Here is a 15,263-nt window from a genome sequence, read left to right as displayed (position 1 = left end):
ACCCCCTGTATATAGTCTCCACACTGACTCGGTACCGTAACCCCCTGTATATAGCCTCCACATTGACTCTGTACCGGTACCCCCTGTATATAGTCTCCACATTGACTCTGTACCGGTACCCCCTGTATATAGTCTCCACACTGACTCTGTACCGGTACCCCCTGTATATAGCCTCCACATTGACTCTGTACCGGTACCCCCTGTATATAGTCTCCACATTGACTCTGTACCGGTACCCCCTGTATATAGTCTCCACACTGACTCTGTACCGGTACCCCCTGTATATAGCCTCCACATTGACTCTGTACCGGTACCCCCTGTATATAGCCTCCACATTGACTCTGTACCGGTACCCCCTGTATATAGTCTCCACACTGACTCGGTACCGTAACCCCCTGTATATAGCCTCCACATTGACTCTGTACCGGTACCCCCTGTATATAGTCTCCACATTGACTCTGTACCGGTACCCCCTGTATATAGTCTCCACACTGACTCTGTACCGGTACCCCCTGTATATAGCCTCCACATTGACTCTGTACCGGTACCCCCTGTATATAGTCTCCACACTGACTCTGTACCGGTACCCCCTGTATTTAGCCTCCACACTGACTCTGTACCGGTACCCCCTGTATATAGCCTCCACATTGACTATGTACCGTAACACCCTGTATATAGCCTCCACATTGACTCTGTACCGTAACACCCTGTATATAGTCTCCACATTGACTCTGTACCGGTACCCCCTGTATATAGTCTCCACACTGACTCTGTACCGGCACCCCCTGTATATAGCCTCCACACTGACTCTGTACCGGTACCCCCTGTATATAGCCTCCACATTGACTATGTACCGTAACACCCTGTATATAGCCTCCACATTGACTATGTACCGTAACACCCTGTATATAGCCTCCACATTGACTCTGTACCGTAACACCCTGTATATAGTCTCCACATTGACTCTGTACCGGTACCCCCTGTATATAGCCTCCACACTGACTCTGTACCAGTACCATCTGTATATAACCTCCACATTGACTCTGTACCGTAACACCCTGTATATAGCCTCCACATTGACTCTGTACCGGTACCCCCTGTATATAGCCTCCACATTGACTCGGTACCGGTACCCCCTGTATATAGCCTCCACACTGACTCTGTACCAGTACCCCCTGTATATAGCCTCCACACTGACTCTGTACCAGTACCCCCTGTATATAGTCTCCACATTGACTATGTACCGGTACCCCCTGTATATAGCCTCCACATTGACTCTGTACCGGTACCCCCTGTATATAGCCTCCACACTGACTCTGTACCGTAACACCCTGTATATAGCCTCCACATTGACTCTGTACCGGTACCCCCTGTATATAGCCTCCACATTGACTCTGTACCGGTACCCCCTGTATATAGCCTCCACATTGACTCGGTACCGGTACCCCCTGTATATAGCCTCCACACTGACTCTGTACCGGTACCCCCTGTATATAGCCTCCACATTGACTCTGTACCGGTACCCCCTGTATATAGCCTCCATATTGACTCTGTACCGGTACCCCCTGTATATAGCCTCCATATTGACTCTGTACCGGTACCCCCTGTATATAGCCTCCATATTGACTCTGTACCGTAACACCCTGTATATAGCCTCCACATTGACTCTGTACCGGTACCCCCTGTATATAGCCTCCATATTGACTCTGTACCGGTACCCCCTGTATATAGCCTCCATATTGACTCTGTACCGGTACCCCCTGTATATAGCCTCCACATTGACTCTGTACCGGTACCCCCTGTATATAGCCTCCATATTGACTCTGTACCGGTACCCCCTGTATATAGCCTCCACATTGACTCTGTACCGGTACCCCCTGTATATAGCCTCCATATTGACTCTGTACCGGTACCCCCTGTATATAGCCTCCATATTGACTCTGTACCGGTACCCCCTGTATATAGCCTCCATATTGACTCTGTACCGGTACCCCCTGTATATAGCCTCCACATTGACTCTGTACCGGTACCCCCTGTATATAGCCTCCATATTGACTCTGTACCGGTACCCCCTGTATATAGCCTCCACATTGACTCTGTACCGGTACCCCCCTGTATATAGCCTCCACATTGACTCTGTACCGGTACCCCCTGTATATAGCCTCCACACTGACTCTGTACCGGTACCCCCTGTATATAGCCTCCACATTGACTCTGTACCGTAACACCCTGTATATAGCCTCCACACTGACTCTGTACTGGTACTCTGTACCGGTACCCCCTGTATATAGCCTCCACATTGACTCTGTACCGGTACCCCCTGTATATAGCCTTCACATTGACTCTGTACCGGTACCCCCTGTATATAGCCTCCACATTGACTCTGTACCGGTACCCCCTGTATATAGCCTCCACACTGACTCTGTACCGGTACCCCCTGTATATAGCCTCCACACTGACTCGGTACCGGTACCCCCTGTATATAGCCTCCACACTGACTCGGTACCGGTACCCCCTGTATATAGCCTCCACACTGACTCGGTACCGGTACCCCCTGTATATAGCCTCCACACTGACTCGGTACCGGTACCCCCTGTATATAGCCTCCACATTGACTCTGTACCGTAACACCCTGTATATAGCCTCCACACCTACTCAGTACCGGTACCCCCTGTATATAGCCTCCACACTGACTCTGTACCGGTACCCCCTGTATATAGCCTCCACACTGACTCGGTACCGGTACCCCCTGTATAGAGCCTCCACACCTACTCAGTACCGGTACCCCCTGTATATAGCCTCCACATTGACTCTGTACCGGTACCCCCTGCATATAGCCTCCACATTGACTCTGTACCGTAACACCCTGTATATATCCTCCACACCTACTCAGTACCGGTACCCCCTGTATATAGCCTCCACATTGACTCGGTACCGGTACCCCCTGTATATAGCCTCCACATTGACTCTGTACCGTAACACCCTGTATATAGCCTCCACATTGACTCTGTACCGTAACACCCTGTATATAGCCTCCACACTGACTCTGTACCGGTACCCCCTGTATATAGCCTCCACACTGACTCTGTACTGGTACCCCCTGTATATAGCCTCCACATTGACTCTGTACCAGTACCCCCTGTATATAGCCTCCACATTGACTCTGTACCGTAATACCCTGTATATAGCCTCCACACTGACTCTGTACCGGTACCCCCCTGTATATAGCCTCCACATTGACTCTGTACCGGTACCCCCTGTATATAGCCTCCACATTAACTCTGTACTGGTACCCCCTGTATATAGTCTCCACATTGACTCTGTACCGTAATACCCTGTATATATCCTCCACACTGACTCTGTACTGGTACCCCCCTGTATATAGCCTCCACATTGACTCTGTACCGGTACCCCCTGTATATAGCCTCCACATTAACTCTGTACTGGTACACCCTGTATATAGCCTCCACATTGACTCTGTACTGGTACCCCCTGTATATAGCCTCCACACTGACTCGGTACCGGTACCCCCTGTATATAGCCTCCACACTGACTCGGTACCGGTACCCCCTGTATATAGCCTCCACACTGACTCGGTACCAGTACCCCCTGTATATAGCCTCCACACTGACTCGGTACCGGTACCCCCTGTATATAGCCTCCACATTGACTCTGTACCGTAACACCCTGTATATAGCCTCCACACCTACTCAGTACCGGTACCCCCTGTATATAGCCTCCACACTGACTCTGTACCGGTACCCCCTGTATATAGCCTCCACACTGACTCGGTACCGGTACCCCCTGTATAGAGCCTCCACACCTACTCAGTACCGGTACCCCCTGTATATAGCCTCCACATTGACTCTGTACCGGTACCCCCTGCATATAGCCTCCACATTGACTCTGTACCGTAACACCCTGTATATATCCTCCACACCTACTCAGTACCGGTACCCCCTGTATATAGCCTCCACATTGACTCGGTACCGGTACCCCCTGTATATAGCCTCCACATTGACTCTGTACCGTAACACCCTGTATATAGCCTCCACATTGACTCTGTACCGTAACACCCTGTATATAGCCTCCACACTGACTCTGTACCGGTACCCCCTGTATATAGCCTCCACACTGACTCTGTACTGGTACCCCCTGTATATAGCCTCCACATTGACTCTGTACCAGTACCCCCTGTATATAGCCTCCACATTGACTCTGTACCGTAATACCCTGTATATAGCCTCCACACTGACTCTGTACCGGTACCCCCCTGTATATAGCCTCCACATTGACTCTGTACCGGTACCCCCTGTATATAGCCTCCACATTAACTCTGTACTGGTACCCCCTGTATATAGTCTCCACATTGACTCTGTACCGTAATACCCTGTATATATCCTCCACACTGACTCTGTACTGGTACCCCCCTGTATATAGCCTCCACATTGACTCTGTACCGGTACCCCCTGTATATAGCCTCCACATTAACTCTGTACTGGTACACCCTGTATATAGCCTCCACATTGACTCTGTACTGGTACCCCCTGTATATAGTCTCCACATTGACTCTGTACCGTAATACCCTGTATATAGTCTCCACATAGACTCTGTACCGTAACACCCTGTATATAGCCTCCACACTGACTCTGTACCAGTACCCCCTGTATATAGCCTCCTTAATGTTAATTTATTGTGTTATTTTTTTATAACTGTTTCTTGAACTGTTGGTTATGGATTTGTACTGTAAGTTAGCATTTCACGATAAGGTCTTACACCTGAATTCGCCGCATGTGACAAAGTTTGATTTGATTTTCATTTGATGACCCTATCAATCGCATTGCCTTACAAAACAGGCACGGGTTGGCACCATGAAGCAAACATGTCAAGAATATGACCACACAACCAAATTAGTGGATTACATAACGAAAATCTGTAACAGAGGCAATGAAAGAGACACTGTGACAACTACAGTTCTAACTTCCACTCAGTGTCGATAAGCAGCATTCCCCCCCCATCCCTTCCCCCCCTCCTCCTTCCCACTCATCCCCCTTTCACTCCTGCATTAGCCGGCCTTCATTAATCTTCGTGCAGTCTTCTTTACCTAGTCATGTAGAACCGCTAGAGAGAGAGAGAGAGAGAGAGAGAGAGAGAGAGAGAGAGAGAGAGAGAGAGAGAGACAGAGAGACAGAGAGAGAGAGAGAGAGAGAGAGAGAGAGAGAGAGAGGAGAGAGAGAGAGAGAGACAGACAGATAGACAGACAGACAGAGAGACAGAGAGAGAGAGAGAGAGAGAGAGAGAGAGACAAAGAGAGGGAGAGAGAGAGAGAGAGAGAGGAGAGAGAGAGAGAGAGACAAAGAGAGGGAGAGAGAGAGAGAGAGAGACAGACAGATAGACAGACAGACAGAGAGACAGAGAGAGAGAGAGAGACAGAGAGGGAGAGAGAGGGACAGAGAGAGACAGAGCTGCGCCCCTGTGCCAATTACCAGGTCAACGGCGTGTTGAGCCCCAGCGACGCAGAGGAATGAGCTCTCTTAGAGGGAGATGTGGGTTAGCCGGGGGAGATGTGGGTTAGCCGGGGGAGATGTGGGTTAGCCGGGGGAGATGTGGGTTAGCCGGGGGAGATGTGGGTTAGCCGGGGCCAATATTGATGGACACGGGTGCGAGAAGAGAAGAGGTAAGCAGGGGACGTGGGGGGGAAGAGGGTTGGGGGGTACAGGATTAGGTCCTTAGGGGAGAGATGGATGCTGTGTGAGGAAAATGGTGGAATAGGTAGTAGAATGAGTTGCATGATATACAGTGGGGGAAAAAAAGTATTTAGTCAGCCACCAATTGTGCAAGTTCTCCCACTTAAAAAGATGAGAGAGGCCTGTAATTTTCAGCATAGGTACACTTCAACTATGACAGACAAAATGAGAAAAAAAATGTAGGATTTTTAATGAATTTATTTGCAAATTATGGTGGAAAATAAGTATTTGGTCACCGACAAACAAGCAAGATTTCTGCCTCTCACAGACCTGTAACTTCTTCTTTAAGAGGCTCCTCTGTCCTCCACTCGTTACCTGTATTAATGGCACCTGTTTGAACTTGTTAGCAGTATAAAAGACACCTGTCCACAACCTCAAACAGTCACACTCCAAACTCCACTATGGCCAAGACCAAAGAGCTGTCAAAGGACACCAGAAACAAAATTGTAGACCTGTACCAGGCTGGGAAGACTGAATCTGCAATAGGTAAGCAGCTTGGTTTGAAGAAATCAACTGTGGGAGTAATTATTAGGAAATGGAAGACATACAAGAACACTGATAATCTCCCTCGATCTGGGGCTCCATGCAAGATCTCACCCCGTGGGGTCAAAATGATCACAAGAGCGGTGAGCAAAAATACAAGAACCACACGGGGGGACCTAGTGAATGACCTGCAGAGAGCTGGGACCAAAGTAACAAAGCCTACCATCAGCAAGGGCATTGAAGATGAAACGTCGCTGGGTCTTTCAGCATGACAATGATCCCAAACACACCGCCGGGGCAACGAAGGAGTGGCTTCGTAAGAAGCCTTTCAAGGTCCTGGAGTGGCCTAGCCAGTCTCCAGATCTCAACCCCATAGAAAATCTTTGGAGGGAGTTGAAAGTCTGTGTTGCCCAGCAACAGCCCCAAAACACCACTGCTCTAGAGGAGATCTGCATGGAGGAATGGGCCAAAATACCAGCAACAGTGTGTGAAAACCTTGTGAAGATTTACAGAAAACGTTTGACCTCTGTCATTGCCAACAAAGGGTATATAACAAAATATTGAGATAAACTTTTGTTATTGACCAAATACTTATTTTCCACCATAATTTTCAAATAAATTCATAAAAAATCCTACAATGTGATTTTCGGGATTTTTTTATAACTTTGTCTGTCATAGTTGAAGTGTACCTATGATGAAAATTACAGGCCTCTCATTTTTTTAAGTGGGAGAACTTGCACAATTGGTGGCTGACTAAATACTTTTTTGCCCCACTGTAGTTGAATGTACAATGATATTTTTTGTCCTCTGTATTTTCCTAATTTTCATAAATGTAATCTTCAGTTGCTCGTACTATATCATGCTACGTACTACAGCGGTAGTATTATACTGCCCCACAGGATCGAATCCCACCTGACACTTACCTTCTTATTCCAATCTCTGTACACCGTTCTCTCTATCGTCTAACCTGCCCCGCTCTCTCCACCCTCTAACCTGAGAGACGACACACCATAATACAGAGAGACGACACACCACAATACAGGGAGACGACACACCACAATACAGAGAGACGACACACCACAATACAGAGACACGACACACCACAATACAGAGAGACGACACACCACAATACAGAGAGACGACACACCACAATACAGAGAGACGACACACCACAATACAGAGAGACGACACACCACAATACAGAGAGACGACACACCACAATACAGAGAGACGACACACCACAATACAGAGAGACGACACACCACAATACAGAGAGACGACACACCACAATACAGAGAGACGACGACACCACAATACAGAGACGACGCACCGTAATACAGAGACGACGCACCGCAATACAGAGACGACGCACCGTAATACAGACGACGCACCGTAATACAGAGACGACGCACCGTAATACAGAGACGACGCACCACAATACAGAGAGACGACACACCACAATACAGAGAGACGACACACCATAATACAGAGAGACGATGACACACCATAATACAGAGAGACGATGACACACCATAATACAGAGAGACGACACACCATAATACAGAGAGACGACACACCATAATACAGACGATACACCATAATACAGACGACGCACCATAATACAAAGAGACGACACACCATAATACAGAGAGATGACACACCATAATACAGACGACACACCATAATACAGAAAGACGAGACACCATAATACAGAGAGACGACACACCATAATACAGAGAGATGACGCACCACAATACAGAGACGACAACGCACCATAATACAGAGAGACGACACACCATAACATAGAGACAACATACCATAATATAGAGAGACGACACACCATAACGCACTATAATACAGAGACGGACAACGCACTATAATACAGAGAGATGACAAACCATAATACAGAGAGACGACACACCATAATACAGAGAGACAACACACTATAATACAGAGAGACAACACACCCTAATACAGAGAGACGACACACCATAATACAGATGACACACCATAATACAGAGAGACGACACACCATAACGCACAATAATACAGAGACGACAACGCACCATAATACAGAGAGATGACACACCATAATACAGAGAGACGACAAAGCAGTGTGAATAGAGGGGGGAGAGATAGAGACTGGGTATATTGGTAAAGCAGTGTGAATAGAGGGGGGAGAGATAGAGACTGGGTATATTGGTAAAGCAGTGTGAATATAGGGGGGAGAGATAGAGACTGGGTATATTGGTAAAGCAGTGTGAATAGAGGGAGGAGAGATAGAGACTGGGTATATTGGTAAAGCAGTGTGAATAGAGGGAGGAGAGATAGAGACTGGGTGTTGGTAAAGCAGTGTGAATAGAGGGGGGAGAGATAGAGACTGGGTGTTGGTAAAGCAGTGTGAATAGAGGGGGGAGAGATAGAGACTGGGTGTTGGTAAAGCAGTGTGAATAGAGGGGGAGAGATAGAGACTGGGTGTTGGTAAAACAGTGTGAATAGAGGGGGAGAGATAGAGACTGGGTGTTGGTAAAGCAGTGTGAATAGAGGGGGGAGAGATAGAGACTGGGTGTTGGTAAAGCAGTGTGAATAGAGGGAGGAGAGATAGAGACTGGGTGTTGGTAAAACAGTGTGAATAGAGGGGGAGAGATAGAGACTGGGTGTTGGTAAAGCAGTGAGAATAGAGGGAGGAGAGATAGAGACTGGGTGTTGGTAAAGCAGTGTGAATAGAGGGGGGAGAGATAGAGACTGGGTGTTGGTAAAGCAGTGTGAATAGAGAGGGCAGAGATAGAGACTGGGTGTTGGTAAAGCAGTGTGAATAGAGGGGGGAGAGATAGAGACTGGGTGTTGGTAAAGCAGTGTGAATAGAGGGGGGAGAGATAGAGACTGGGTGTTGGTAAAGCAGTGTGAATAGAGGGGGGAGAGATAGAGACTGGGTGTTGGTAAAGCAGTGTGAATAGAGGGGGGAGAGATAGAGACTGGGTGTTGGTAAAGCAGTGTGAATAGAGGGGGGCGAGATAGAGACTGGGTGTTGGTAAAACAGTGTGAATAGAGGGGGAGAGATAGAGACTGGGTGTTGGTAAAGCAGTGTGAATAGAGGGGGGAGAGATAGAGACTGGGTGTTGGTAAAGCAGTGTGAATAGAGGGGGGAGAGATAGAGACTGGGTGTTGGTAAAGCAGTGTGAATAGAGGGGGGAGAGATAGAGACTGGGTGTTGGTAAAGCAGTGTGAATAGAGGGGGGAGAGATAGAGACTGGGTGTTGGTAAAGCAGTGTGAATAGAGGGAGGAGAGATAGAGACTGGGTGTTGGTAAAACAGTGTGAATAGAGGGGGAGAGATAGAGACTGGGTGTTGGTAAAGCAGTGTGAATAGAGGGGGGAGAGATAGAGACTGGGTGTTGGTAAAGCAGTGTGAATAGAGGGGGGAGAGATAGAGACTGGGTGTTGGTAAAACAGTGTGAATAGAGGGGGGAGAGATAGAGACTGGGTGTTGGTAAAGCAGTGTGAATAGAGGGAGGAGAGATAGAGACTGGGTGTTGGTAAAGCAGTGTGAATAGAGGGGGGAGAGATAGAGACTGGGTGTTGGTAAAGCAGTGTGAATAGAGGGGGGAGAGATAGAGACTGGGTGTTGGTAAAGCAGTGTGTATAGAGGGGGGAGAGATAGAGACTGGGTGTTGGTAAAACAGTGTGAATAGAGGGGGAGAGATAGAGACTGGGTGTTGGTAAAGCAGTGTGAATAGAGGGGGGAGAGATAGAGACTGGGTGTTGGTAAAGCAGTGTGAATAGAGGGGGGAGAGATAGAGACTGGGTGTTGGTAAAGCAGTGTGAATAGAGGGGGAGAGATAGAGACTGGGTGTTGGTAAAGCAGTGTGAATAGAGGGGGGAGAGATAGAGACTGGGTGTTGGTAAAGCAGTGTGAATAGAGGGGGGAGAGATGGAGACTGGGTGTTGGTAAAACAGTGTGAATAGAGGGGGGAGAGATAGAGACTGGGTGTTGGTAAAGCAGTGTGAATAGAGGGGGGAGAGATAGAGACTGGGTGTTGGTAAAGCAGTGTGAATAGAGGGGGGAGAGATAGAGACTGGGTGTTGGTAAAGCAGTGTGAATAGAGGGGGGAGAGATAGAGACTGGGTGTTGGTAAAGCAGTGTGAATAGAGGGGGGAGAGATAGAGACTGGGTGTTGGTAAAGCAGTGTGAATAGAGGGGGGAGAGATAGAGACTGGGTGTTGGTAAAGCAGTGTGAATAGAGGGGGGAGAGATAGAGACTGGGTGTTGGTAAAGCAGTGTGAATAGAGAGGGCAGAGATAGAGACTGGGTGTTGGTAAAGCAGTGTGAATAGAGGGGGCAGAGATAGAGACTGGGTGTTGGTAAAGCAGTGAGAATAGAGGGGGCAGAGATAGAGACTGGGTGTTGGTAAAGCAGTGAGAATAGAGGGAGGAGAGATAGAGACTGGGTGTTGGTAAAGCAGTGAGAATAGAGGGGGCAGAGATAGAGACTGGGTGTTGGTAAAGCAGTGTGAATAGAGGGGGGAGAGATAGAGACTGGGTGTTGGTAAAGCAGTGTGAATAGAGGGGGGAGAGATAGAGACTGGGTGTTGGTAAAGCAGTGTGAATAGAGAGGGCAGAGATAGAGACTGGGTGTTGGTAAAGCAGTGTGAATAGAGAGGGCAGAGATAGAGACTGGGTGTTGGTAAAGCAGTGTGAATAGAGGGGGGAGAGATAGAGACTGGGTGTTGGTAAAGCAGTGTGAATAGAGAGGGGAGAGATAGAGACTGGGTGTTGGTAAAGCAGTGTGAATAGAGAGGGGAGAGATAGAGACTGGGTACAGCGGACGGTGATTGAAGCAGGCTCTACAGAGGACGGTGATTGAAGCAGGCTCTACAGAGGACGGTGATTGAAGCAGGCTCTACAGAGGACGGTGATTGAAGCAGGCTCTACAGAGGACGGTGATTGAAGCTGGCTCTACAGAGGACGGTGATTGAAGCTGGCTCTACAGCAGATGGTGATTGAAGCTGGCTCTACAGCAGATGGTGATTGAAGCAGGCTCTACAGAGGACGGTGATTGAAGCTGGCTCTACAGAGGACGGTGATTGAAGCTGGCTCTACAGCGGACGGTGATTGAAGCAGGCTCTACAGCGGACGGTGATTGAAGCAGGCTCTACAGCAGACGGTGATTGAAGCAGGCTCTACAGAGGACGGTGATTGAAGCAGGCTCTACAGCGGACGGTGATTGAAGCAGGCTCTACAGCGGACGGTGATTGAAGCAGGCTCTACAGAGGACGGTGATTGAAGCAGGCTCTACAGAGGACGGTGATTGAAGCAGGCTCTACAGAGGACGGTGATTGAAGCTGGCTCTACAGAGGACGGTGATTAAAGCAGGCTCAACAGCGGACGGTGATTGAAGCAGGCTCTACAGCGGACGGTGATTGAAGCAGGCTCTACAGAGGACGGTGATTGAAGCAGGCTCTACAGAGGACGGTGATTGAAGCAGGCTCTACAGCGGACGGTGATTGAAGCAGGCTCTACAGAGGACGGTGATTGAAGCAGGCTCTACAGAGGACGGTGATTGAAGCAGGCTCTACAGAGGACGGTGATTGAAGCAGGCTCTACAGAGGACGGTGATTGAAGCAGGCTCTACAGAGGACGGTGATTGAAGCTGGCTCTACAGAGGACGGTGATTGAAGCAGGCTCTACAGCGGACGGTGATTGAAGCTGGCTCTACAGCAGACGGTGATTGAAGCAGGCTCTACAGAGGACGGTGATTGAAGCAGGCTCTACAGCAGACGGTGATTGAAGCAGGCTCTACAGAGGACGGTGATTGAAGCAGGCTCTACAGCAGACGGTGATTGAAGCAGGCTCTACAGAGGACGGTGATTGAAGCTGGCTCTACAGCGGACGGTGATTGAAGCAGGCTCTACAGCGGACGGTGATTGAAGCAGGCTCTACAGCAGACTGTGATTGAAGCTGGCTCTACAGAGGACGGTGATTGAAGCAGGCTCTACAGCGGACGGTGATTGAAGCAGGCTCTACAGCGGACGGTGATTGAAGCAGGCTCTACAGCGGACGGTGATTGAAGCAGGCTCTACAGAGGACGGTGATTGAAGCAGGCTCTACAGAGGACGGTGATTGAAGCTGGCTCTACAGAGGACGGTGATTGAAGCAGGCTCTACAGCGCACGGTGATTGAAGCTGGCTCTACAGAGGACGGTGATTGAAGCAGGCTCTACAGCGGACGGTGATTGAAGCTGGCTCTACAGAGGACGGTGATTGAAGCTGGCTCTACAGAGGACGGTGATTGAAGCAGGCTCTACAGAGGACGGTGATTGAAGCAGGCTCTACAGCGGACGGTGATTGAAGCAGGCTCTACAGAGGACGGTGATTGAAGCTAGGGCGGCGGAGGCTCGGGGAGAAAAGAGAGGAGGTCTTCGACTACAGGATTTTATTACAGATGGCAGGAGATGATGGTGGGTTAACAAAGATACGCTAACACACACACACAGCTATGTTCTTTCAGCCTGGTGGACGTGTGGGAGGGGGGGGGGGGGGGGCGTTGTAGAAATGCTAGGCAGCTTCAACGATTACAATCTGTATTTGATGTCAGTTCAAATAAGACATCTGCTTAGTCGCAAAGTACAATCTGAAGAGAGATCACTGAATCCAGTACCCCTATTGACTTGTAATATAGGCTATTTTCACTGACTGCTAGTACATGCAATTTCAGCTGAATCGTCTGGTGTTTTACAGTCACTTATGGAAGGTCTCAGCACTGCTGAGTCAAACCAGAGGAATATACAGTCAAAGATGACTTAATGAATATGATCCCGAGAAAGATGAGTGCTTTCAGTATGAGGGTGATGTGTGTTCACCAGTCAGTGACCTTGTGTGTTACCACACACACACACACACACACACAAACAGTGGTACTCACTGGGGCTCCTCTCCTCCACAAGGTCACAGGCACAGAGGTGGTCTGAATCGATGGAGATAGGTTTCTGTCGGATCCAGAACTTGGTGCTGGTCTTCTGGTTGGTGACGGGGTCGATCTCCACCTTCTCCCCCGAGATGCCTGCATGAGGGACAGGGAGTGAGAAAGGAGGGGAAATAGTGGAGGGGGGGGGGGGGGGGGGGGGAATAGAGAGAGAGAGAGATGGCAGAGGTGAAATCATAATACTCCACACCGAATGTTCTCTCCATCCTCCATTTTGTTGTGGGACACAACAGCATCTCTCGTGGATTGTCACAGCGTAAAGCGTTGGTGTAATCAGTTTTTTTTTTTGGTGTGAAAATGATGGTGCTGTGTGGCGTTAATGGCCATTCACAGTGCTAATCTGTCATCACTGTCGCCTGGCCCCTGCTGCTGCTGGCTGCGCACACAAATACCCACACAAATATACCCACACACACAGTAAAATGGATGCTCTAGACGTCCATAGACCTAGAGGTCTGACACAGTAGATTAAGTACAGACAGATTCCCCAGGAGGGAGATCTATAGTGGCTCCTATTCAATCAAAATCGTTAACCAGGTTTACGGGACAAATGGTATTCCTCACACATTGCGAGAAAGCAGGTTTGAAATTAAAGGTTCAAGTCCTTTTTTTTGGGGGGGACTTTTAAATGAACGATAAACCCCATTGACTGTTGAATGAGACGACGTGTAGGATACGTCGTCAGCTTGATTCGACTGTCGTACCTCCGACAAAACACAAAATAAAAGCCTGCAGCGTCATTTGACTTTTTTCTGGTCGTATTTTTTTTAGAGGGTTTTGCTCAGTCAGTAAGTTCTTCCTAAATACCTGTTTGAAAAGACGTGGAGGTGGAGCTCAACCAACACATTTGATCATCATTGAAAAGGAAAAAAAAAGGTGTAACACTCGTTCACCAACAAAAAACGGAACGTTTTATTTAAGCAAAGTTTTTTTTTTTTTTTTATTAAAAATTGAAAAAGCTTGATGTTTCTGCCATTAACGGCCTTTTTTCAGACTCAACGCCTCTTTGATAGACAACTTGGTAACCAAAGCAACAACGTCATAAAAGCGAGGACATTCAGTGTTGATGTGTGCCATTGGGCTGAGGAAACGTATTTTAAAACGCTAATCTATTGAATTACTGTTTATTTTAACTGTTGTGCCGGTACATGGCCACAAAAATAGCACCTTAAATGGACTCGACAGAATGGGGACATCTCGGGCTCTTGCAATGCCTCCAATGGAGACAGGTTTGGTATACTTTGTGTGTTTCTCTCCTGTTTTGTTAATGTTTTCATTAGGTTATCAGGCAAGCCAGTGGGTTGGATGAGAACTGCATTTTGATGCTCTCTATAAAAGGTAATGGAGAATAGGCTAGACACACACACACACACAGGCACACACACACACACAGGCACACACACACAGGCACACACACACACACACACACACACACACACACAGGCACACACACACACACAAGCACACACACACACAGGCACACACACACACACAGGCACACACACACAGGCACACACACACAGGCACACACACACACACACACAGGCACACACACAGGCACACACACGCACAGAGAGAGAAAGAGAGTGGGGCCTATGGTCTATGACAGATGTGTCAGCTGTCAATCAGAGCGGTTAATGTGAGGCAAAAGGGGGCGGAGAGATGAACCCATGGATTTGTTCGGCATTGAAATCCTTGGGAAGGCCACACTGAAAATACATTGGAAAAAAACGCTTTCAGTGTTAAACGTAAACGACTAAGCAAGATAAACAATGTAGAAAAAATCATGGATCTATTTATTTTAACAATCACCAAAATAAAAGCTAGATAGTCAGGGAGAACTGAAAATTCCCAAAACAATGATTATTATTATGTTTGAGCAAAAAAAAACACAGCATTAGCCATGGCAGAATATGTACAATTGCAGGAAATTTCCTTAAATATATACACTGCCAAGATGAGGAGGGGCCTCAAAAATGATCTGAACTCCAGCACCCATTGTCACGCCCATGCCACGCCCATTAATATCCAGAAAGAACCCTGGAACCCGGCT

At 48.2% G+C, this 15,263-nt stretch overlaps 1 protein-coding gene across 2 annotated transcripts in view; it reads right to left on the bottom strand.

The window, feature by feature from the left end:
- Window positions 1-15,263, bottom strand: part of mapkap1 (MAPK associated protein 1) — a 126,319-nt gene that overhangs the window by 23,859 nt on the left and 87,197 nt on the right. For both annotated transcript variants that reach the window (XM_036976695.1, XM_036976696.1), the window contains exon 9: window positions 13,151-13,288. In XM_036976695.1, the coding sequence (XP_036832590.1) occupies window positions 13,151-13,288 (138 nt within the window). The remainder of the gene's footprint in view (window positions 1-13,150; window positions 13,289-15,263) is intronic.

This window comes from Oncorhynchus mykiss, chromosome 5 (genome assembly GCF_013265735.2).
Source record: "Oncorhynchus mykiss isolate Arlee chromosome 5, USDA_OmykA_1.1, whole genome shotgun sequence".
NCBI lineage: Eukaryota > Metazoa > Chordata > Actinopteri > Salmoniformes > Salmonidae > Oncorhynchus > Oncorhynchus mykiss.
The sequence above is the reverse complement of the archived record's forward strand: the minus strand, read 5'-3'. Positions and strand labels throughout refer to the sequence as shown.